General features: G+C 43.9%; 1 protein-coding gene across 2 annotated transcripts in view; it reads right to left on the bottom strand.

Annotated features, from left to right (window-relative positions):
• RASGRF2 (Ras protein specific guanine nucleotide releasing factor 2) overlaps positions 1-25,648 on the bottom strand; it is a 164,501-nt gene extending 138,853 nt beyond the window's left edge. For both annotated transcript variants that reach the window (XM_084832076.1, XM_084832077.1), the window contains exon 1: positions 25,364-25,648. In XM_084832076.1, coding sequence (XP_084688202.1) covers positions 25,364-25,648 — 285 coding nt within the window. The remainder of the gene's footprint in view (positions 1-25,363) is intronic.
• Positions 25,649-26,801: the final 1,153 nt, after the last annotated feature.

The following is a 26,801-nucleotide window of genomic DNA, read 5'->3' as shown; positions in this document are numbered from 1 at the left end:
CACACCGGCATTATTCCACTCTGTAAATGTTTATTTAGGCATCTCCTGCTTAGTTTTTTGGACAAATAAACTAATTAGGAGCTGCTTATGAAAGGGAGCGACATTTGAGTGACTGGATAGATCAAAACAAATGTCTTACAGCTCAGATGTAATAACGTTATCTAAATTAGCCTGCAAATGAGGTGTGTCCATTGCCAAGTGATCTAGCAATCTCAGCTCAGCAATTTACCTTAATTGTCAATAACACTGCTTAGAAAACCACAATGAAGATTACATTTACCAGAACATACACAAGACTGAGAAGATAGGATTTTAAAGCAGGAGGAAAAGTTTGCAGGTCTGATTAGTATCTTCATGTATCATGTAGTGAGTGCCATATTGGTCCAACATTAACATTCTATGGCCGGGTTAATATCATGCACAATCAATAAACACATGACAATATGATAATCATATGATAGGTGTATAGTGGAGTTTGGTCCCAGGAAAGTAAGCTATGGACTTAACAATTTCCTCCTAACATCACTGCTACTTTGTTCCTTCTTTAATAACTGTATATGTAATGAAATTGGACTCTGGAATGATATGTGGTTTGGCCATCTGTATTTTTAAATATTGTGATTTTACTGTTTATTGCACAGTACTCTGTACACCTAGAGCAGAAAAGCAGTATACAAATTTTCAAACAAATAAAACCTTAATTTGTGACTAATGGTGTGAATGTATAAGGAAGGCATTGTCAACATCTTCCCAGTCTAAAAGCAAAACAATTAGAAGTGGAGAAATCACAGTCTTTCTCATCTGTTGCTTGTAATACTAGGAAATTATAGGGTTAAATTTTAAATAATCAGAACACTGTTTTTTGCAGTTCGCTTTCTTTTTCCTATTCAGTTTTGTTTGCTGATTCTTTGATAAGCAGATTGTGATTTGAGCCTACAAAAAATGAGTATATTCTGCTTGCTGTAAAAGGGAGGAACTTAACATTTCTCCACAGACTTGTGCCTACCCAACCTGTTTTTCTCCCCAAGAAGTAATGGCCATTGGCAGGATATGGCCATAGACTTATATGCAAAATAGAGCTGTGAATCTTGCATATAAGTCTATGGACACATAGACTTATATGCAAGATTCACGGCTCTATTTTGCATATAAGTCTATGGGCACTTCCTGCTGATCGCCATTTTTGTTTTAAAAAATGGTGATTGGCATGGAGGGGAACGGCTCTGGTTAAGCAAGCAGCTGAGAGCTGTTCCATGCAGAATCCTCCTGGAGCAGAGGTAAGTGGGGCCATCCCACCGCAGATTCCAGAACTGAATTTGAATCTGCAGTGGATTTCTCTAACATCCCTAGTCTCACCCCACTATGCATTGTAAATATTTATGTTTAATTTGGTGTTTGGAATCCTACCTCTGAATGTTTGCTCCACCATGACCCTCATGTTACAGTATGTATGGATTATTTCAGTTAGTAGGTTGCTTCTTCACACCTTGGGCAGGGCAGGCTGTGTCTGGGCCTTTTTTTTCATCAGAAAATAGAATCCACGGACCGATATGATAGTGCTGAGAGATTGAGAACCACCACAGAATTTTTTGCCCTTTCCTAAGAAAACGGAATACTTCTGGTCTAGAAGATGTGTGGGTGGTTTGGTGGCTCCCAAGTCCCAACCAAACATGAAAAAATGGGGGGAAATGGTTGTGTATCAAAGACCTCTCTGCAGAGGTATATTTTCCCAGATGGGCTTGGGATTTGGATGGGGTGTGTTGGGCTGGGGCCACTAACAATCTTCCTTCCTCTTCACCAGGCAGGCAGGAGTTGCAATGTGCACTAGCTCCTGTCTGCAGAAGAGGGCTTCAGCCAAGGAAAAATATATTGCTTTTGTTTTGGAAGGCTCTTAGTACAAATTGTAGCCTCCTCTCCACCCCTACTTTTCCTTCTGTGTGTGTGTATGTGTGTGTGTGTGTGTGTGTGCGCGTGTGCGTGCGTGTGTTTTTCAGTATTGTCATGCAGTTCATTCATGGACATGTTTTTCTTTTCTTTTTTAATGACTGTGTGGAGTACTGGTATTATCCTTTTGTAAAGAATTAAAATAAAGATAAAATAAAGGTGTTAGTAATGTTAACATGCATGTATGCAGTTTGCTTTGTCAATGACAATGATGATGGTGAGCTTCATGGCCGTGTGATAGAAGCATGCATGGATTATTCACTCTGGCAGGACTTCCTCTTCTCTCCTTTGCATTGTTGGTGGTGGGGAAATGCTCCTTAACTTGCACATGCTCCTAATATTATAACGCAACATTTTAGGAAATCGCAGCCATGTCATCCCTTTCAGCACAATGAAACTATTTTCAAGGTGAACCTTTTCCACTGCAAACCAACTCAATGGAAATATTAAGTAGTTGAACAAAGGACGTTTGAGCAACCCTTGGAAAAAAGGACTTTTTCAAGTGTAATTCATTTCATTGACTTTGTAGCTTTAGCACAAACTTGCACAGCTGCACTCCCCAATCGACCTGTGTTGGACTGGTCCCCCTCAGCCTCAGTAGCACACCACATGGAAAAGGGATGCTGGGCATGGTAGTGCTTCTTGGAACCATGTTTCAAATACATATACACACATGTGCTTACATCAGTTAGTGGTACCGTGGCTCTCTTCCAAACTAGCTTAGGTTGTTCTTTTCAAGGTAAAGGATCTGTTCAACTGGCTGGGGACCTTGAAGGGGAGGGGGCGGAAAAGACATGAAATAATACTCTACTGTAGTATGTGTAGGGGGCGGGGCAGGGAAGGGAAGCTTTTTTTCTCAATGAGAAAGGGGGGCAGCAGCAGCCACAGAACCCACAGAATGTAGGGCCTGGGGGAATCGACCAGAGAGGACAGAGACGAATATGGGGGAGGGAACAATAACAGTGAGCCAATTCCTTAATGGGGGGGCATTAGTCAGCCCCTATATTTGCAGAACAGGCATGACTTGGAGCAGGCAGGAGAACTGAGGAGCCCCCACCCCCCAACACAGGCAAGCTGGATCTGAGTGTGGCAACAAAACAGGAGGGTTGTTTTCCCACTGTGAGAATGCAGAAAGCAAAGCAAAATTATAACACTCTCTCTGAAAGGCGAGGAAATCTGCCAGACAGACATATACACCTGCCAGCCACCACCCAAATACACACGTACATCCTCTGGGAAACAGAACTGGACATCATCATCACACATCCACATTATATGACATACAGCTCTGATCTGATCTGGTCTGGGCTGAGGTAAAACACATAGATGACACTACTCTCAGACTGAGGAACATATGAAGCGGGGGGGATATTCCCTGAGGGCAGGCAAGCAGGACTTTTTTTTCCAATACTGTCTGGTGTGTCGGAGAAACACAAGAGAGGGGGGCAGAGGGGATACGCAGCGAGCACTGGTGAATGAGGGGTGGTGTGCCTTTCAGACAGTGGTGTTGGTGTGGAATTTTTTTTGACGTGCATGCTCCATTTGTCCATCTCTGTGTGTGGCCTGCACACATGTATGATATGCTATTTGTTAACTGCTCATTCAAGATCAAGACCAAGCCATCCCCAAATATTATGCATGTGCAAGACCAACAGGGATGCATACTGCACAACTCCACGTCCGGGAGAGGATATAAACCTGCGCAAAAAATGGCTGGCCTGAGGAACCGCACGTTTATCACAGACAATACGCAGATATTATATTGCGTAGGTTGGGGGATATCAAATACGCAAACACAGAAGGGCCCTGGAAGCTGTGCAATTTTCTTTTTTCACCCAGAACATGTGCAGATATCCCCATGCGCACATTGGGGGGGGTGAGAATGCGCAAAAATTAAAGGGCTAAAACAGGGGCTCAGCAAGCAGCAGCTCGGCAGGAGCCAGGGGAACCATGCGCACAGGAGCGCCATAGTGCCTGAGAGTTCAGGGGATGGCTTGACTGCAGCCGAATAGAGTCGGGCAAGAGGGAGGGTACGTGGACTCCAGCTCGGGGGCCAAACTGCGGGAAGATCGTCAGGCACGAAGCAGAACACGAGTGCTCGCAACATCCCTAGGGAGAATAAAAGCATCTTCTCTGCCTGGCACAAAAGAACAACAGTGTTGGTGACAGGCAAGCCTCCCTGAGGTAAGCATTCTACAGCCAAAGTTCCACCACTGAGAAGTCTCTTTCTCTCGCCTTGCTACCAGCCTTAACACGGATGGAGCCTTTGAAATAAATTTGGGTACTTGATGCCCGGGTATTAGCTCCTGCTCTTTTTTACACATTTAAAGATAAACAGCCAACAACACGAAAAAGCACATGAGATAAAAGGGACGTAGGAATGGGAGGATCATAGAATCATAGAATAGTAGGATTGGAAGGGGCCTACAAGGCCATCGAGTCCAACCCCCTGCTCAATGCAGGAGGTCAATCCAAGTCAGAGCATCCCTGACAAATGGCTGTCCAGCCTCGTCTTGAATGCCTCCAGTGTGGGAGAGCCCACCACCTCCCTAGGTCATTGGTTCCATTGTCGTATTGCTCTAACAGTCAGGATGTTTTTCCTGATGTTCAGCCGGAATCTGGCTTCCTATAACTTGAGCCCATTATTCCATGTCCTGCACTCTGGGATGATCGAGAAGAGATCCTGGCCTTCTTCTCTGTGACAACCTTTCAAGTACTTGAAGAGTGCTATCATATCTCCCCTCAGTCTTCTATTCTCAAGGCTAAACATGCCCAGTTCTTTCAGTCTCTCTTCATAGGGCTTTGTTTCCAGTCCCCTGATAATCTTTGTTGCCCTCCTCCGAACCCTCTCCAGTTTGTCTGCATCTTCTTAAAGTGTGGTGCCCAGAACTGGACACAATACTCCAGATGAGGCCTAACCAGTGTTGAGTAGAGGGGAACTAGTACTTCCCGGGATTTGGAAGCTATGCTTCTATTAATGCAGCCCAAAAGAGCATCTGCCTTTTTTGCAGCCACATCACATTGTTGGCTCATATTCAGCTTGTGATCGACAACAATTCCAAGATCTTTCTTGCTTGTAGTGTTGTTGAACCACGTATCCCCCATCTTGTCACTGTGCATTTGATTTCTTTTTCCTAGGTTCAGAACTTGGCCTTTATCCCTATTAACTGTCATTCTGTTGTTTTCTGCTCAGCGCTCCAGTCTATTCAGATCACTTTGAATTTTGTTTCTGTCTTCCAAAGTATTAGCTATCCCGCCCAATTTTGTGTCATCTGCAAATTTGATCAGCATTCCCTGTACCTCCTCCTCCAAGTCATTAATAAAATTGTTGAAGAGCACTGGGCCCAGGACTGAGCCCTGCGGTACCCCACTCATTACCTCTCCCCAGTTTGAGAAGGTCCCATTGATAAGCACTCTTTGAGTCCAATTCTGTAGCCAACTGTGGATCCACCAGATCGTTGTTTCATCTAGCCCACTTTGAGCTAGTTTGCTCATCAGGAGATCATGGGGCACTTTGTCGAAAGCTTTGCTGAAGTCAAGGTATATGATGTCTACAGCATTCCCACGGTCTACAAGGGAGGTTACTTGATCAAAAAATGAGATCAGATTTGTTTGGCAGGACTTGTTTTTGACAAATCCATGTTGGCTTCAAGTAATCACAGCATTGTTTTCAAGGTGCTTCCAGATGGATTGCTTTATCATCTGCTCCAGATGTCTTCCAAAGGATATTTCATTGACCACCTATAGAAAACACTCTCAAATGTGCTCCAATGTTTCCTTCATTTCTAATCATAACCGTCTAATATTTCTTCCATGTTCTTATTAGTGTATATTAAAAGTTAAAACTATCGTCCCCAAAAAGCTTTGATCGCACTCTATCCATTTTAATTAAACATGATTAAAATTCCAGGGATAATTAATTCTTTAGAATTATTAAAAAAACTATATAGAAAGTCCCTGCTTTCTGTTTATTTTCTTTCCTTCTAATTCACCTACTTTTTCTTTAAATTATTATTTTAAAACCACACTTTTACACTACCATTTTTTCTGGCGTACCGCCAAGGTAGCCACCACTCTAGTTTCATTGTTTGGTGGCAATTTTGAGATTGCTTAGCAAAAAGCTCTCTCGGTTCAATGCACATATTGGACTATAATACTAGACATCCATTTGATCAGCCTCCCCACCACCCCCCAGGCCCTCAAATTTCCATTTACAACATTTTCAGTAGCACAAACATAAAAACCATTAAGTCTATGAAGAACTAGCCCCCACAGTTAAAAAGGGATGAAGAGCAAAAGGTTGCCTCTCACATAACTTATTTTTAAACTGCTCTTCACCTTTAAATAAGGTTCACTTATGTGCTTCTCTTTGTTGCCATATGCATTTGGCTTGAAGCCTTTTTTTTACTTTTTAAAAACAAATTTATTTTTTAATGCTGGAACCAAGGTTTTAACTCAATAAAACACAGAATTTTTAGGCTGCATTTCATTTCTCGTTACTAGAAAAAATACAGGATTTAATGGCACAGTTCTTCTACACTTTATTTATAGTGGATTGAATCCAGAGTTGACCCTCCATGAACAGAAGGGTCCGTCCGTTGGCGGAGGGACTGGGATCCAACAGGGCCTCCCCACTGGAGGAAGGGGAGAGGGCCATATTGTTTGCCAGTTTTTCCTTTCCTGGCTACAGCCCCAGCACCACCTCACACACTGTTCTGGAGGGGTCCCCTAGCTTTCCAAAGCTGATTTTCAGGGGCATAAGGGGATGCATTGGGAAGGGGTGTGAAGAAATGCCATGTATATAACTGTTTATGTGTAATAAACAGGTGTAATGTTTGGTATATACTCTATGTGACCTCTGAGAGGCTATAATGTATCTGTGTAGGCCTGAGGCCTAGTGCTGTTACTGTGGTGAAGGCCTGTTTAGTAATAGCTGCTTGGTGATGTTTTGAATGGAGAGAGAGAGAGAGCATTGCTTTGAATTATGTTAGATGGGTCCTGGATCAGGTAAATTCAATTCTGCTTGGCTGGAGATTCTAGCTAGATGGAAAAGAGCGTTTGGGAAATGACAGTTAAAGAGTTGACAGTTAGGAATAGATAGTCTGTGGAGAGTGAGGGAGAAGGACTGCTGGTGGATGGGTGGTGTTTCAGAAGTACTAGGAGAAAGTTGAGGAGAAAGTGACTAGTAAAGCCTGAATATTAAGCTATTCCTTCTCTGTGGACTAACCATATGTGGCTGGTGAAGATCAGGAGTAAGGAGCGGGTGGCCGTGTTATGCTAATGAGGCTGCCCTAAGATTGTGCCAGAAGAAAGTTCCACAAGCGGGCAGTAAAAACTGGGGTGGAAGTTTAGGGAATTTGGTTTGAGGTACAAAAAAAAAAAAGTCACTAAAAGGCTTGTATTAGCAACAGTGTCTCTTGAGTCTTTAAGAAGTGTCAGTAAGCATTCCTGTGAAAACCCCGTAATAAATATTAGTAATAAATTCTGTACAAAATATCCCTTTAATAAATTAACTTGTTTAATAGTTCATCTTATCTCTAGTGTTGGTTCCCATATCACATCTTCCTAAGCCTCTTATACCAAACTACTAGGAGGTTGTAAAGGATTCTAAGAGAACTGGTGGCAGTGGAAAAGGGTTAGCTTGTGGCACCTGAGTTATAGTGGCAGAGAGTTCCTTAAGCCCTGAAATATAAGCATTTGTTAAAATTAAGAAATCCCATAGGTAGGAATGTCTAGTGAAGGAGCAGTTTCCCCATAGGTGGTGGCAATGCAGGTGAGAAAATTCCCATAAGGGAAAATCAGCAAAAATTGCCTCATTCCCTTATGGAATCATCCACAATCCAATATATGCACTGCAAAAATCACCTCATCTCCCCTTCCACCAGTTGAATCATCCATAATCCAATATATGTACAATATATGTACCAATCCAATATATGTACCATTCCTTCAAATAAATTAGAGAATTAGGCTGCATTCCTATACATATTTACTAGGGTTAAAGTCAAAAGAATGGGAATTACTTATGAGTATACATGTATAATATTTACTGGGAACTGGGAAAATGTATACCTTACTTTTTTCTTCTTCTCTTGTTTCTCTCCTTTTTCAAACTATGGCTTGATATGGTTTATATGCAGTGCAAAACCATAGTTCATTTAGCTAAACCATGATTCATTTAGTGGCTGCACTTGATTAAATCCTGGCTTAAGAAGGCAAGATATGCATGAGCTTCATGCACCAGTATGCAGGCCCTTTGCTCCCACTTTGCTTCCTTTTTCACATGAGAAAGTAAACAAGCAAGGAAGCCACAATTAGCCATAGCTTCTCTTTACAGTTTGTTTGTTTGTTTGTTTATTTATTGCATTTATACCCCGCCTTTTTTCCTCTTGCAAGGAACCCAAGGCAGCTTACATTATCCTCCTCCTCTCCATTTTGTCCTCACAACAACAATCCTGTGAGATGGGTTGGGCTGAGAGTCTGTGACTGGCCCAAAATCACCCAGTGAGCTTCCATGGCCGAGTGGGGACTAGAACCCGGATCTCCCAGCTCCTAGTCCAACACTCTTGCCACTACACCACACTGGCTCTTGAGCCAGGAACTACATTTAATGACTTCAAACAGGATTCAGGAGCCAGCTTTAACCCATGGTTTCATATACTGGCTTGTTTGGAAACCATTAACCATTTTCCTGGTTTTGACTTACTTACTTACTTACTTACTTACTTACTTATTTCTATACTGCCCAACAGCTGAAGCTGTCTGGGTGGTTCACAAAAATTAAAACCAAAAAGCACACAGTAAAACAATATAAAATATAAAAACATTAAAGCCACAATATAACAATACAACCAGAATAAAACCAGAGTAAAACCTAGCAGCAATGCAGAGATTTAAAATACAGATTTAAAACAGCAAAGCTAAAAGTCTAGAAAGCTAAAATGCCTGGGAAAATAAAAAGGTCTTCACCTGGCACCAGAAGGAATACAACGTAGGTGCCAGGAGAACCTCACTAGGGAGCTCATTCCAGAGCCAGGGTGCCACAGCAGAAAAAGCTAGGGATGGCAGAGAATTCCGCCATGGATTCCAGTGCGGCTGGATTCTTTAGAGTCCGGTCCCCCCGAATCCATGGCAGAACGGCCCCCCGCCCCCCTGCGGAATCCCCCCAGGACGGAACCTACCTGGGGCGGATGCGGCGGCGGCTCCGGCAGCTGGTCTCCTGGCCGGCTGCGGCCAGGCTGCTGTGGCCGTCATTGGCGTCCTTGCAGCTGCGATAGGCTACGTAAGTATTTACGTAGCCTATCACGGCTAACCCCCCTCAAAACAAAAAACACCAGCGTACGCAAATGGCGGCGGCTACTGCGGACGCCATTTGCGTCTGCAGTAGCCCGTCCGTGGCCAGAAATCTGGCAGCAGACAGCCATGGCCAGCTGCTCTGCGGAGCTGCCACAGAATGGAGCCTGCCAGGCAGGATTCCAGGGGGGAGGACCAGATTGCCCCCCCCGTCAAGGATGCTGGGGGGAGGAACAGAGCGCCTCCCCCCCTGCAAAAAATTCCACGAAAAGGTGAGTTTCTTACATCCCTAGAAAAAGCCCTTCTCCTAGTAGCCACCCGCCTCACTTCCTTTGGCAGGGGCTCATGGAGAAGGGCCGCTGACGATGACCTTAAGGTCCGGGCAGGCACGGGGGGAGGCGAGCCTTCAGATAACCTGGCCCCAAGCCATTAAGGGCTTTGAATGTTAATTCCAGCACTTTGAATCAGGCCCAGAAATGGACTGGCAGCCAGCACAGCTGGAAAAGTACTAGTGTAATATGAGCTCATTGGCCAGTTCCTGTTAACAACCTTGCTGCCTATTTTGGACCAGCTGAAGTTTCCGGACCATTTTCAAAGGCAGCCCCATATATAACGTATTGCAGTAATCCAGACAAGAAGTTATCAGAGCATGGATAACTGTAGCTAGGCTATGTCTGTCCAGATAAGGGCATAGTTGGTATACCAGCCTAAGCTGATAAAAAGTGCTCCGTGCCACTGAGTTCACCTGTGCCTCAAGTGACAGTTCTGGGTACACGAGCACCCCCAAACTATGAACCTGATCCTTTAGGGGGAGTGCAACCCCCTCCAGAACAGGTTGAATATCACCTAGCCGGGCAGACGAACCACCCACTAACAGTACTCCATCCTGTCTGGATTGAATTTCAGTTTATTGGCCCTCATCCAGTCCATTACCATGCCCAGACACTGATTCAGAACAGCCACTGCCTCACCTGCATATGGGGAGGGACACAGTATGGGTGTTTCTATGCAAATGCTAGAAGCCTCTGAGCCAAAATTGGAGAGGTGGAGTGCTTGATTTTAAAGGAGAACCTGGATATAGTGGACAGTAAAGAAACCTGGTGGAACAGAGAGAGCCAGTGGGATACAGTCATCTCTGGATATAAACTTTACAAGAAGGACAGTGAAGGGCATACTGGGGGAGATGTTGCCCTGTACATCAAAGAGGGCATTGTGTCAAGTGGACTAGAACACCTAAAAGGGCTAGACAATTCCACAGAAGCGCTATGGGTGACAATACCAGGTTTCAAAACTAATTTAGTGCTAGGAACATGCTATCGTCACCCAGACTAGAATACTAAGAGTGACCTTGAAATGGAAAATGAAATCAGTGAGGCCTCCAAACAAGGAAGTATTGTAATAATGGGTGACTTCAATTACCCCTACATTGATTGGATAAATGCATGTTCCAGCCATGACAAAGAGGTTACGTTTCTCGATGCCCTAAACAATTGTGCCCTACAACAGTTGTTCATAGAACCGACCAGAGGACAGGCAACCTTGGACTTTATCCTAAGTGGTGTTGCCCAGGACCTAGTACGAGATGTAAATGTTGTTGAACCAATTGGAAACAGTGACCACAGTGCTATCGTCATAAATACATATTTAAGTGGGAAATTGCCCAGGAAGTCCAACACAGTCACAGTTGACTTCAAAAGATGAAACTTCTCTAAAATGAGGGAACTGGTGAAAAGGAACCAAGTCTTGCACCAAGTCCAAGAGGTCACTGGCATGGTTAATGAGCAACATCAAAGGATGTTAGATTAGAGAATTAATTAGAGAAAAGAGAGTTCCCTTCAGAAAATGGAAGTCTTGCCCAAGTGAGGAAGAGAGCATAAGCTTGCACAAAAGTGATGCAAGCAGGCAATAAGAAATGCAAAAAAGCATTTTGAAGAGCATATTGTGAACAATATCAAGGCAAACAATAAAGTATTGTTTAAATATATCAGAAGCAGAAAACCAGCTAGGGAGGCAGTTGGACCACTGGATGACAATGGAGTTAAAGGAGTACTGAAACAGGACAAGGAGATTCCAGAAAAACGTCTATTTCTGCTTCATTGACTAAGCTAAAGCCTTTGATTGTGTGGATCACAACAAACTGTGGCAAATTTTTAAAGAGATGGGAGTACCAGACCACCTTACCTGTCTCCTGAGAAACCTGTATGAGGGTCAAGAAGCAACAGTAAGAACCAGACATGGAACAACCGACTGGTTCAAAATTGGGAAAGGAGTACGACAAGGCTGTATATTGTCGCCCTGCTTATTTAATTTATATGCAGAGTACATCATGAGAAATGCCAGGTTGGATGAATCACAGGTCGGAATTAAGATTGCCGGGAGAATTATCAACAACCTCAGATACGCAGACGATACCACCCTAATGGCAGAAAGCGAAGAGGATCTAAAGAGCCTCTTGTTGAGGGTGAAAGAGGAGAGTGCAAAAGCTGGTTTGAAACTCAACATTAACAAAACTAAGATCACGGCATCTGGCCCCATCACTTCTTGGCATCTAGAAGGGGAAGAAATGGAAGCAGTGACAGATTTATTTTCTTAGGCTCCAAGATCACCACAGATGGTGACAGTAGCCATGAAATTAAAAGACGCTTGCTCCTTGGGAGGAAAGCTATGGCAAACCACAGATTGAAAGATTAAAAGATACTGCGCTATTGTGAATGGGAAAAACAGGCTACTTAATCTGAATGGGTGAAGCAGCTACAGCACCATTGTGAATGCCTGAAACAGCACTACTGTCAATGGGGAAAGCAGGCTACATACTGTGAATGCATAAAGGAGCTACTTTACTATTGTGAATGCTGAAAACTGCACTATTATGAATGGGAGAAACAAGCTGCATACTGTGAATGGGCAAAGCACCTACTGTGCTATTCTGAATGATTGAAACAATGCTACTATGCTATTATGAGTGGGAAAAACAGGCTGCATACTGTGAATGGTAAAGCGACTGCGCTAGGCTCCATATTGTGAATGGGAAAACAGCACTACTGCGATATAGTGAAAGGATGAAACAGCACAAAGTAGTGCTAAGTGGGAAAGAAAGCTTGTATCCAAAAGCACCCTACGGCAAATGGGGGAAAAGAGGGAGGGGGGAAGGGGCGGCCCCACCCCTTGACCACATTACTGCCAGGTCACAGAGGCATGCCCAGGATTTAATGCAGGGAGATGGGGCACACTGCAGCAGAACCGCGCAGGAGACACATTTAAGGAAAAAAGACGCACTAAAAGCACTTTATGAAAATGCACCTTTTCCAGAGGGAAGCTGTGGGGTTGCTGTGGATTGGCAACTGTGTGATCTGTCACAAGCAAACCTGATGTGCTCTTCCTCTGCACTAAATTGGCTATGTAGATTGGGCCTGGGTTATCAGCTGCAGCTTTGGTGGTAGAGAGAGCTGTTAAATGGCTACTATTACCAACAACATACTCTCTCTTGTCATGAGCACATGCTGTGGTCAACTCAAGACACACCTGGATTTAGCCCCAAACCTGATTTCAGTGCCAGAGCTTAGCCCTGAAATTCATCAAATCATAATGAAGACAGTGATATCATTCATATTAAACACTGGTTCAGACTCTAGTATCCAAAAGCACAAGATCTTGCTAAGGGTTCCAAGACGATGGGATAGATAACACTGCTGCACCTTGTCACTACCTGTAAGGTCATACAAGAATGTGTTACTTTCCTCAAAATACATGCTGAATCTGCAGAGAAGCAGACCACACTGTTGTGGCCAATATCTGAGTAAGGTATGGTGCAATTATATGATCAGGTTACATTCCTCCATAAAGAACATGGGTCTGCCTGCGTGTACAGCAGGGGCGTTGCTAGGGTCTTAAAAGATCCAGGGCACAGGCCCATAACACAAATTTGCATGCATGCATACACACACACACACACACACAAACACGTATACGAGTCTTAAGCGCACGTCTAATATGTGTGTGTGTGGTGCGTGTATGCAGTGTGCTTGCGTATGTGTACAGATTACATATATACATACATAAGAAGTGTGCACTGACCCCCCACCCCACTTCAACTCAGACCCCGATTCAGCATTTTGGAAAACATCCCACTTCTGTTCTGGCCAATTTCTAGTTGGACCACTTCAGCTCAGCACCAAACCTGAGTCAAGGTTTGGAAAAATGAGTCTTTATGTTTCCTGTTGACTACCATGGGAAATTAGAAAAAAAACCTGTAACTTTTTTATCTTGGTCAGAACTGGATAATTTCAGGCATAGTAGCCCCCTAGAAGGGGATTACACCTGCCCAATGTCAGAAAAATAGGTGCAGGGTTTATATGTTGATTTTATTTTAACGGGAACTGCCAATAATGTTTTAATTCCTTGGAAGAATTGGATAAAAATTTCAGGATTCATTGCCCCATCAGAGGAGATCATGTCTGCCGAATTTCAGAATGCTAGCCACAAGGGTTTTTGTGCAAGGGTGGCCTTGACATTTTGAGGTCTCCAAAAGAGGGCATACTTATCTCCCTATGTTCCTTGTGGACCATTGTTCTGAACATTACAGACAGCCTACAGTTGTTCCTAAGTAAGAAACCAGCAAAGTTTCAGAAGGACAGCAGTTCATGTGGAAGGGGAGTTCTCCAGATTGGGGGAGGGAATGATTTGCTTTCCCTTCCATTCACCCCTTCCCCAATAGTTTTTGGGTAAATTTTTATGAAAATGCACAGGTCATTAGAGGTGTCCCCCAGGCAAGAAACCTGCAAAGTTTCTGAAGGATATACATGCATTCCAATTTAGAATTACTAGAATTTATGTACATTTCACCAATGTTAGCAGCAGGGGAACATGGGTGGGAAAGTGCTATTGTACACATGTCCTGCTTGTGGGTTTCCAATGGGCATCTGGTTGGCCACTGTGTGAACAGAATGCTGGACTAGATGGACCTTGGTCTGATGCAGCATGGCTCTTCTTATGTTCTTAAAGAGAGTGCCTCTGAGCATGTGCAGAATGTTTTTCTTTCACCACTGAGCACTACATTCCCCCCTACCAATTCTATTCTGCTCCATGCAATCATCCCTCCTCATCCTACCATCCTCGAGCAACTCTTCATAAAAACAGATGTCGTGTTTTGTGCAACTCCTCTCTACCTCCTCCTTGTTGTGCACAAGCTCAATGTATCTTCCTTCCCATAACTTCTTTTGTGCCAAGCCTTCACCAAAATTCAGCCAATGAGTCTGTTTTCAAAACTAGGGCTAAGTTATGGAGAAACTCTGAGTATGCACTAAGTGCCTTTCCCTCACCACTGAAGCTAGAGTTCATGCAAAAAACCCCCGCAAACCCACAAATGACAAAACATGCATAGGACTGAGCTGAAAGGGTAGTCAATTCATTAGACAGAATTGGGTAAGCACAATATTAAGCCTGCAGTACCATGCTCACAACTCAGGACTTATTTCTGAGTAAACCTGCAGAATATCAGGGTTCAACCCTCCCTGCAAAAGTAACTTGTGCTGGAATCCTATGCATGCTTTCCTGAGGGTAGGCCTCATTAAACATAATGGGGCTTCTGAGTAGGCATACATAGGCTTGTATAAATGAGCAGCATTTATCTCCCCTCCACTTAAAAAACAAACCAAAAACTCATTTTTTTAAAATTAAAGCTTTCTGTTCATAGGAACATAGGAAGCTGCCTTATGCTGAGTCAGACCCTGGGCCCATCTAGCCCAGTATTGTTGACACTGACTGGCAGGAGCTGCTCTCCAGGGTTTCAGGCAGGATTCTTTCCTAGCCCTACCTGGAGATGCTGGGGATTGAACCTGGGACCTTCTGCATGCTAAGCACGAGCTCTGACACTGAGCTACAGCCCTTCCTATTGCTGGATAATGGCAACTGACAAACAGAACAGCCCCAGTTTTGTTTCTCTGCAACCATGTGAACCCACTTTTTTCAAAGCTTGAGTGAGAAGGAGAAAGACCAACCCTCTTGTCTGTTTGTATAAAGTCAAATACAGTTCAGAACTTCTCTTGCCCACCGAAGGAAACTCTCTTTAAGAATTCCCCAAGATATGCTCTGGGTGGAATAAAGAAGAGAAAGAAACAAAGAAAGAACAGATTAGGGGAGGGAAGAAGAAAAGAATGGTGATTGGAAATGTGTGTGTGTGGGGGGGGGAGAGTAGAGAGAATTCCCTAAGCCAAGTGGCTCCTTTCAGAGAGGTAGTACTTCAGAGGAATTTAGGAGGCTGTGGAGGGTTTATAAGGGCTGCACGTACTTAAATGAATTTTATGAGGTGAGGTGGCTGAGGGCTTTTTCTAGCTTTTTTAAAACTGCAGAACCTATTTAAAAGCTCCAGCAGTTTCTCGATCATGACGCCACATAGTCCTAATCCTCCCTTTGGGATTATTTGAGTCCTACAGCTATTTAGGAGAAATTAAAGTGGAGGGGGAGAAAGAAGTTTGTGGAGGCTGATTGGATCCTTTGCTGTACTGAAGCTACTAAACTTCTGCAGAATCCAAAGGTTCCAGTTTGGGGCAGTAAAATCAGATGCTGTGTGAAATACTAGTATTTATATGGAGCTCTTTCTTCCCTTCCTTCCACTCTTCAAAATTTCATTGCAGGAAAGCTCCCAACAGTGGGCATGTAAGAGCAGAAAAGAAAAGTAGGGGGAGAGAGGTTTTTTGCACCTCAAAAAAATCCTGCACCAGAGATTAGGGATAGTGACCTCCTAATGGTCACCTTAAACACCTTCTGATTAGGATCTCTAATCCCCTGGGTGACTTGACAGTTTTTACTTTTTGTTTTAGACTTTGAGAAAAGGAAAATTTACGCATGGCTAGCGCAAAAGCCACTGGACTTAACTGTCTGAAATTTGGTAGATTCAGTCAGCTCCATAGGGCCTGCTAGGTCCCCAAATTCAATGAATTTATGTAGAAGCACAAATGACAGATTTTCTTGGAAAAAGCAAATTTTACCTGTGGCTAGCACAAAAGCCACTAAGGACACTAAGCCTAACTGTCTTGACATTTGGCAAATTCAATGGGTTCTATGGAGGCTACCTAGCCTCCAAATTTCATGTATTTATCATACAAACTAAAAACGTTATGGCTGTTTTTGTTTTCCATTGCAAGTCAATGGGAAAACGTTAAAAAAAAATGGACAGCTCAAAAGATCCGGGGCCCAGCTCAAAAAAGATCCGGGGCCCGTGCCCAGGTGGCCTCTTATAATGATGCCCCTGGTGTACAGACACGTGCACACCTTTTATTCTCACAACCCCTCTGAGGTTAGGCTATGACCACATGCAGCCAAAAACTGCATTGCTGCAGTCACTTGTTTTAAAATCAAAACAAGAAATGTACACCAGTTGCTCCTACTGTTATTTCTAAGCAAATGCCAGAAATTTATAGGCCATGAAGAAATAAAATACAGAGCCTAAAGCTGAAGGCTTTTTGTACATGCAATAAATGTTACAGTAGTTACCCTGTTTGGGTAATATAATTCTTACATTTGCCTAACTGTATTTTTAGTGGTTAAAAATGAAATCTTTAAGCTGCCTCTGTATAATAGGGGTCAGTGTATGTGTGCACACAAATAGATATAAAATCCGTTTGATGGCTTTAATACGGCAAAACTTATTATTTCCAATGGTATATAAAAGTCATATCCAATAGTCTGATTTATGGCATAATATTGCACATTATAAATAAAACTCTGCTGGTTAATTGTCCACTGCAATAAAATTCAAATTAACTAAAAAAAATTAGTGAGGTTTCTCACTAATGTTCATTTCCATAATATTTATTTTATTAATGAAATTTATATCCTGCCTTCCCATACGTAATGCTCAAGGAAAATATGTGGAGGTACAAATACTTATATTTGTCAAATACACACTGACATAGTATGACAAAGCATATTATCACATTACCTATAACAGGTAAAATAATACATGTACTAAATTGTGAGCCAACTAAAGCTAAGCTACTGAATTTACAGTCACCTGACCTTCAAACACATTCATTCTGAGTAGGGGAAGGGATATCAGATTTGGCAATACTTCAATAAAAAGTATTGAAGAACTAATTTCTAAACATCTGTTTTATAAACATTATTTCACAATTTCTATTAATTTTGATGGTCTACCTTTTCATAACAGTTTATACTCCTTTCGTCTTTTCCAGCATGCCATAACGACACACATCTTACATCTCAAACACCTTATAAAATAAATTCACACACACAAAGTCTAAGGAAGGGGGAAATAAGGATAGATGGATACAATTGTGACACACACACGCCGCGCCCATACATACATAACTCTTCACGCTTGATAACACCCATCTCTAAACTGCTAGTGTAGGTTGTTAGAGTGTAATAATAGCTTATACACAGATATCATGGAGTTTTTGACATCCAGTTTCTAGACAACAAGTTTTGCCTGGGGTAAACAAACGTTTGTACTCAAGTGGGCCTTAGGAAGCATTACTAACAACAAAGCTAGCAGAGATGACAGTATTCCAGCTGAGCTATTTAAAATCCTAAAAAATGATGCTGTTAAAGTGCTGCACTCAATATGCCAACAAATTTGGAACATTCAACAGTGGCCACAAGACTGGAAAAGGTCAGTTTACATTCCAATTCCAAAGGAGGGCAATGCCAAAGAGTGCTCAAATTACCGTACAATTGCGCTCATTTCACTTGCCAGCAAGGTTATGCTCAAAATCCTACAAGCTAGGCTTCAGCAGTATGTGAACCAAGAACTATCGAAAGTACAAGCTGGGTTTCGAAGAGGCAGAGGAACTAGAGATCAAATCGCCAACATTCACTGGATCATGGAGAAAGCAAGAGAATTCCAGAAAAATGTCTATTTCTCCTTCATTGACTACGCTAAAGCCTTTGATTATGTGGATCACAACAAACTGTGGTAAATTCTTAAAGAGATGGGAGTACCAGACCACCTTACCTGTCTCCTGAGAAACCTATATGAGGGTCAAGAAGCAACAGTAAGAACTAGACATGGAACAACCGATTGGTTCAAAATTGGGAAAGGAGTACGACAAGGCTGCATATTGTCGCCCTGCTTATTTAACTTATATGCAGAGTACATCATGAGAAACGCCGGGTTGGATGAATCACAGGTCAGAATTAAGATTGCCGGGAGAATTCTCAACAACCTCAGGTACGCAGACAATACCACCCTAATGGCAGAAAGTGAAGAGGATCTAAAGAGCCTCTTGTTGAGGGTGAAAGTGGAGAGTGCAAAAGCTGGTTTGAAACTCAACATTAACAAAACGAAGATCATGGCATCTGGCCCCATCACTTCCTGGCATCTAGAAGGGGAAGAAATGGAAGCAGTGACAGATTTTATTTTCTTGGGCTCCAAGATCACCACAGACAGTGACTGTAGCCATGAAATTAAAAGACGCTTGCTCCTTGGGAGGAAAGCTATGGCCAACCTAGACAGCATAGTAAGAAGCAGAGACATCACCTTGCCAACAAAGGTTCGTATAATCAAAGCTATGGTTTTCCCAGTAGCAACATATGGCTGTGAGAGCTGGAATATAAGGAAGGCTGAGGGCCGAAGAACTGATGCTTTCGAACTGTGGTGCTGGAGAAGGCTCTTATGAGTCCCCGGGACTGCAAAGAGGTCAAATCAGTCAATCCTAAAGAAATCAATCCTGACTGCTCATTGGAACGGCAGATACTGAAGCTGAAGCTCAAATATTTTGGCCACCTAATGCGAAGAGAAAAGTCACTGGAAAAGACCCTGATGCTGGGAAAGATTGAAGGCAAAAGGAGAAGGGGATGGCAGAGGATGAGACGGCTAGATAGCATCACCGATGCAATGAAGATGAACTTGAGCACACTCCGGGAGAGAGCAGAGGACAGGAAGGCCTGGCGTGCTATGGTCCATGGGGTCACGAAGAGTCGGACATGACTTGACGACTGAACAACAACAATAACAACAATGTAACTTTGCATGTTTCATGATACAGCTTTCAGTGATGGAGACAATACATCAAAAAGTTCTACATTACTGGACTGGTAGAAGGGAAGCTTTTAAAAACCTGAATGTTATGTGATTAATCTCAAACCATAACTATTGTTTTAAAACATGTATAGAGAAACAAATATACATGTTTACAACACAAACCTAAATGCCTACACTTCATTGGGTCCTATTGTTTCAAATGGAACTGAACTTCTTATTAAATCTGCTTACAATCACAGTTCCTATTAGAATTAAGTAAAGAATTTACAGTGCATGTTTACTCAGAAATGAGTCCAACTATGTTCAATACTCCCAGATAAGTGGGTATAGGATTGCTGCCTTAAGCGTTCAGTTTTGGCTGAACTAACTTAGAATCAGCCTCCACTAAAATTAATGGATTTACTTCTAAGTAAAGTTGTTAGGACTGGTGTGTAAAACAGTGAATATATCATACTCTGGTCAAAATAGGTGTTCTTAGAACAATCTTATAATGTCATGTGCATTTTAATCTATAATTCCATAACGAATTTACCCTTTTTGGAAAGGAAGAGTTCTGTATTCCTTCTGCTTATTAGATCTTCGATCACATTTTTATCTTACTATGCAGGAGTTTTGTGATGTTACTTGAGGTATGAGATTCAAACCTTGCTCATATGCACCTGCATTGGTTCTTTTATGTTTCTGTGATTTAACAACCCCCCAAATTTTGTTTTTTCATCATATTTAAAGCCTACCAAGAAGCAGATAATATTCTTCTTCTCCTATGGCGTGCATCACATTTGACTCCTCCAAAGCAGACCAAATCTGAACACTTCTGAAGATTTGGAGGAACACAGAGATACAGAGAGTGTGTCTCCAAAAACTGATACATTTCTCCCCAAGCTCTCTCCACCTAAGGAAAAGCCCAGGGTGGGAAGATTGGAGAGGGAGAGGAGCGGGTGTAGTTTTGTGACCAGCAGCTGTAGTTTCTAATCACAGTGAATTGTTTTACCAGGGCTCTCCCATCCCAATCCCAGGAGAGGGATGTTGAAATAATATATCAAGGACTGATTCAGTGCTCTTTGCTAGTTCTGTCTCTCATGAGTAGGAACATTAAAAGAGGTGTGGAGATGTGGGACCTGGGAGTGTGTAGCATTGGTTGCTTGCCTGGAAAATGCTGGATGATCATATCCTTATGCCTCTGCTTTACATCCATCACCCACCCCTTTCCTATTTCACCTTGTAACTTTTGTGCCAATTCAGCAGAAAACAAAAAAGTCAAACTGTTTTTCATTCATCATCATTCCCTAGCCCCTGCACCTATCCTCTGAAATTTTGCAAGTTTCTTGCTGAGGGACACCTATGACATATGCCATTTTCATATAAATTGTCCACACACACACACACACACACAAAACCCTTCCACAAAAAATGCTGCACCTATCCTTCTGAAATTTTTCAGGTTTTTACCTAGGGCCACCTCTATGCTATATGTCATTTCCATAACAATTGTCTACAAAAAGGGGGGGGGGGAGATAAGCACATCCTTTTTTTGGAAACCCTCAAACTGTAAAGGCTGCTCTTGCACAAAGTCCCCTCCACATGTTAATTTGAAACATGGCAACCTTGATCCCCTCAGAAGGGTAAACTATCCCTAGAATTTCATCCAATTCTACCAAGAAATAAAAAGTTATAGGCAGTTCTCTTTAAAAAAAAAATTTTTTTTCAAGGTGTGTAGCACAAACACCTGTGCACTCATATGTCTGAAATTTGGCAGGCATAATCCTCCACAAGGAACTACTATGATTATACATTTCATCTAATTCTGACAAACAGAAAAAAAGTTATAGGCATTTGTTGATTTCCAATGATAACCACTGGGAGATACGAAGATCTGGATTTCCGAATCAAGATTCGGATTCAGACCTGAGCCAAAGTGGGCAGCTTTTGAATTGGTCCAAGCTGAATCAAGTTGTTTTTCCAATTGGGGTCTAAACTGAATCTTGTGGTCCGTGCACACCCCTAACAGAACCACATCAGAATCCTGACATGTGAAAACTGAATGTCTTGAACCTCTAGAACTATGTTAGCTGAAATATACACCCTTGGTACAAGGTGTTGTGAGCTGAATCTACACACCGCAGTTATACCATTATCTTAACTATTGGTTTACATGACACCAATGGGCACCAACAGTTATGATAACAGTATGATAATGGTATAACTGCTATGTGTAGATTCAGCTGTGGTTTCAAATCAGGCATCTTCCACCCTTCACCACCACGGTAATGTGCAGACAGAGGGATCTGGTAATCTGATCTTTGCAGCCTGCATGCAGTGCCAGCACGGCAGGTGACCATACAGTGTACTGCAGTTTTCATCCAAGTGGGAATCAGGTGGCTTGAACAGCCAATAAGGGCTCATCCAGCTTTATATAACTGTGAATTACTCTGGCTTGGCTCATCGGTCTGAGCAACTTCTCAATCAGTACAGGCTGAGCTGTTCACAGACTGTTTCAGCCTCTGCCTGAACTTTTACTGAACCATTAGGTTGCCTGTCTGGTAGCCTCCAAGCCATCTGCTTTAATATTTGGCATTTTATAACTGGCATTATTTATATTTAAAACATATAAACAATTTTTCACAGGCCATGTATAAAGCATATGTGGTGAAGCCATCCAAGTCTTTTCTCTGCCAAGAAAACACTGTAAGTGGAGATCAGCTCAATGTTGCAGCAGAATCCATATCTACAGGCCTCTGACGGCCCCATCCATAGTTCAGGACAGCATGGCAGTTCTATCTTATGCATCACTGCTGGCAATGCACAGAAGATGCAGGAGCATCACTAAATCAAAGTCAGTGGACAATATCTAGTGCCAGCACAATGCTATGTTAAGCCACTATCATAACCACTGCAAATAATACATGAATCCTGTCATGTGGCATAGGGAAAGAGAGCTGGTCCCAAATGCTGCAATTCTATGCACACTTTTGTGGGGGTAAGCCCCAGTCCAATAAGTGGGACTTACTTCTGAGTAAACCTGCATCAGAATGCACTATGATCCAAGCCAGTTATGGGAAAATACATCCTGGTGAAATCCATAGGACTTATTTCCAATTTTTGCAATTAAGGTGTAAAACAAATTTACTTTTTGGCCAGCCATATTTCCTAAGCAAAACCAGAACACACCAAGAGCAAATTAAAGGTTTGCTTATTCTAAGACAGAAAGTAAGATATATTTCCTGCTCTGCATTAATCATCCCAATATGCAAGCATTAATGCATAACTTTAAATATAGTTTTACTTGTGAGTGTAGACCAGCAGCTCATGAAAAAGGCAGACTATGTATCAGCTAAGCACATTTGTGCTTAGAATAGATCCTGCTAGCTAAATATTAAAGAATTTATTCCTAACAGAGTTATAGAAGTGGAAAAACAAATACCCCCAATCCTAAGGACATTCACTTAGAAGTCCACTTGATTTCAATAAGTGCACATAGGATTGTTGCTTAATCGTATGACTTTACAAATGCAGCTCTCCTAGCATAATTTTTTTCATCACAGGTTAAACTGGTGGGAAGATGTTGGAAGCTGTTCAAGATTTTATTCTTTATTCTTTTTTTAAGTCAAAAGCTTGCAACTCAGAAAGTTTGTGGGTTTTTTTGAGAAAAATTCCCAGCACTTTCAAAGTGACTGACACCTGTTTGATCCCACAAGTCAAGGAGAAATGAGTCAACACCACTAGATTCTTACTCAGACTGTAACAATACAGTGAAAACAGGGCCATCAAATTTGACACCCGCTAAAGTGCTTTACTAAGAAGCAGGGATCAAATATCCTATCCATTAGTACTACCTCTTTGTATTGTTTTGCAACACGTATCACTTCTATATTGGTAATATAATTTGTCCTCATTCTCTAAGTTTATCAAGCAGAATGTAGCTGTTTACAACCTACTTCAACAGCCAACCTCCTCTACTCAAACTGTAAAGATTCATACATCTTTAGATCTAGTATATCTCTGCGTTAGGTTCAACTGAAAAATACACTCACACATCCATTACTGAATTTTCCCGATTCTGTCTCCAAATGGCTGGAAACCAAACCTGGTGCTATTTACTGCTTACCTTGTGGATCCACTCCTGACTTTGACTACTATTGTACTGACCAACTCTTCAAATCAGAGACTCTCAAAAGTATTACCACTGAAGTCTTTTGGTTTATATGTGGTTGTGTAAACCACTGGACCCACAGCTTCCAAACACAATTTATATTAGAGCTATGTTTAGAGAAACTAGCCAAATTAAAACTTGTGATTTGTGCCGATCAAAATCCATTTAGTTTAGTTTAAACAGCAGAGTGTACAGATCGGCATACAAACTGGTTTTGTACAAAGAACTCAGGATTAAGACGAGCACAGAAGTGCCAGGTCTATCTGTATCAAAGCATTTAAATGGAATATCTGAATGCTTACCCATTCCAACTATTTCTATTTCATAGTTGATGTTTAAATATTCCAGAGGATAGATTTTTCTACAGAACTAGATACCATAGGCTGGATTTAATCCATCACAACAACAGAAACCATAGCAAAATATTTAAGCCACAGGTTTTATTGAAACTGTAAGATGGAAAAAGGATATTATTATGAATCCTTTCAAATGTATATGGGTGAAAGATAAATCCTTTCTAATGTTCATAAAGTGGTTGTGTTACTTTGCCCTACCCTGTTTTCCTCTCTCACACAGAAGAGCACGGTCCATCTTACCATCTTAGAAAGATTTGCAACGGAAGCAAGCCGTCATATTACACAGCACATACTGGGATTTCTTATATCTTTCTCTGAAGCAGCTGGGGGGGGGGGGCTATGACTGCTGTTCCTAGACATGTTAAGCCTCAAATGCAGAAGTGTACTTGAGCAGCCCAGTTCTGCTTTTGCCAAGGCTCAGCCCTAGAAAATGTGAGTGCCAAAGCAATCAAGAACAAAATGGCTCTAAACAGGTGCAGAGTGCATTGAACTGTCACCTAGATATGGCTACACACATCTAGGGTGGAGAAGAGGGCAAAGCAGGACTGGCCCAACCATACAGATAGGCTAAGCAGCTGACTTGGGCAATATAGCATCCACCATGCCCGTTTTTATGATAATACAAGGTGCCTAAAGTTTACTGTCAGTATACCTAGAATTCCAAGAGCCATACCAGGTGGTTTTCAAGTGCACTCCCACTGCATGGAGGGCTGAACTCCCACTACCATTTAAAAATACTCATAAATCAGCTCTAAGGAAGGGCTCTCAGGTGCAGTTTCCAAGAAGCTTAGAGCCCAGTATACTGCCGAAATTCACCACTACTAAGAAGTGTCGACACAATCTACCAGGTTAGTAGGGATGGGATGGCAGACGGGAAATACAGATGGTTACCCCATATCATCTTCTTCACAGAAGATCTAATCCCTAATTTCCCACTACAGAAGATGTGAAGAAAAGCATCCTCCGTATTCCCCCGCGGGACACAGCACAAACCAAAATGGCAGTGGTTAGGAAGCTGGTGGGTCTGATTTCGGTGGGGCTATGAATCCATTCTGAGTTTGTCAGAACAAGCCAGAACTCTAAAGGAGCTATCCAAGGTACGGAACCCTATCCCCGAAATAGCTCCTTTAGATCTGGATAGATCCTTTAGAGTTCCGGCTCACCAGCCCCAACTGGGAGCCCCCCTATTTTAGACGGATCAAACTCGGAAGGTTTGGGGAGGGGTAAGGCTCGCCGAGCGGACAGCAACTGGCAAGCACACCGCGCACGTCTTCCCCCTGCTGCCTGGCGCTCACCGAAGGCGGCCAGATGATCAACACTTTGGATGAAGGGCCTGACGGCCGCGTGCCGTCTCTAGTAGCACACGGATGCCCTATTGCCTCCGACTTCAGGGGTCTCACTCTGTGCAGGCAGCGGAGCCACCCACACCCCGGAGCCCCGGCTTCGTCGACATCCTATCAGGCGAGCGAGGCAGGGCGGGAGGGAAGAGCGCACGGTGTGTGCGGGGGAGAAACGGGGGGAAAGAGCGCCCGGGGCGGGGGGAGAAGCGGGAGGTCCGTGCGGGGCGGGGAGCAGAGAAACACCCGTCGGAGGGAGCTCGCGAGGAGGGGCAGCTACCTGCTTGTCCAGCGCCGCGTCTTTGGCACTGACGGCGGATGCGCCCTTGGGGGCCGGCACCCTCTCGCAGCTGCAGCCTTCCAGCATGTATATGCCGGCGGGCCGGGCGCTCTGCTCGCTCTCGAAGTAGAAGAGCATGTTCTGATAGAGCGCGAACCACTTGTCGTGCCAGCGGCTCGTCTCGGCCGTCTTCTTGCTCAGGCACCCGCGCCTGGTGCCCTCCTTGCGAGCCAGCACGGCCAGGTACAAGGCGTGGCCCTCGTTGTAGCGCACGCTCTTCTGCATGGTGCCTCCAGCCGCCGCCGACGTCCACCTGGGTCACGGGCGCCCTGTCGCCCCCCGCTCTTCAGCGGGAGCCCGTCGTCGAGCAGCAGCAGCGAAAGGACCTCATGGGCACGGCGGAAGCGAGGCAGGGCAAGAGCAGGCAGGCGGACGGAGGGACGCTCTACCCTGCGGCGCGCAGCTGCGGAGCGGCGCGCCGGCGCTGTCCTCCGCCCCGAGTGGTGCCGGTGCCGCCGCCGCCGCCGCCGCCGCCCCGGGGCGCTACTGTCGCCCAGAGAGGCAGCTGGGCTCGTCAGCTTCAACCCTGAGAGGCTCCGGGCTCCTGAGACTGGACTGCTCTTGGATGCCTAGCTCGTCCCTAGCTCCCGGCTGAGGGTTCTCCGTTGCGCGCCTTCCGCCCAGAAAAGTTGTGCGAGGCGCGTTTTTCCGTTGGCTCTTCGCGAGTAGAGCCACGCCAAGCTCGCTGGGGTCCCGGTTCCTTCCTCCTGCTCCCCCCACCCCCAAACTCCGCCAGAAGGGGAAATATCACGTGGGAGATCAGCCGTAAGCGGCTTTGAGACCAATTTAAAGAGCAAAGTCGCCGCCGCTGTCGCTGCCAGAGCGCATTAACCTTCCCTCAGCGCGCGCGCCCGCGCGCGCCCTCGTCTGTGGCAGAGCTCAACTCCCTCCTCCCTTTTGCCTGCCGCCTCTAGGGGGTTTTATCTCCAGCCAGTCGAGCTGGCCGAAGGGAGCGTGAAAAGGAAGCCAGCAAAGAGGCAGGCACAGATTTCCACGCGGCCTGGGGACGGTGCAGGAAGCTGGCTCCAACGGGCGGTCTCTCCGCAGGAGCGTGTCAGTGGCCGGGCACAGGAAGAAAACAGAACAGGATAACGCTTGGATGTTAAACGGAGAGCTCAGCGCGCGCCCAGCCTCTAGCGCTGCTTCCCGGACTGTGGGATTAACATGGATGGAGCGAGACGAAAATGCCTTCCGATGCTACCAGGACACGTAGGGCGCACCAAGGATTCAGCTTCAGAGCCTCTTTCTGGCGCCAAAGTTCAATCCTGCACACGCAAATAATGGGGATGAGAGCACTCTCTCCCGCTCCCCACCCGATAGGTCGCTGCTCTTCTTTTCTGATAGGACTCGTTTGCCATTAACAACTGCAGGCCAGGTA

Source organism: Heloderma suspectum, chromosome 2 (genome assembly GCF_057233095.1).
Source record: "Heloderma suspectum isolate Gila_16-S chromosome 2, 16-S_ref, whole genome shotgun sequence".
Lineage (NCBI taxonomy): Eukaryota > Metazoa > Chordata > Lepidosauria > Squamata > Helodermatidae > Heloderma > Heloderma suspectum.
Note: the sequence above shows the minus strand (reverse complement) of the source record. Positions and strands in the feature narration are given on the sequence as shown.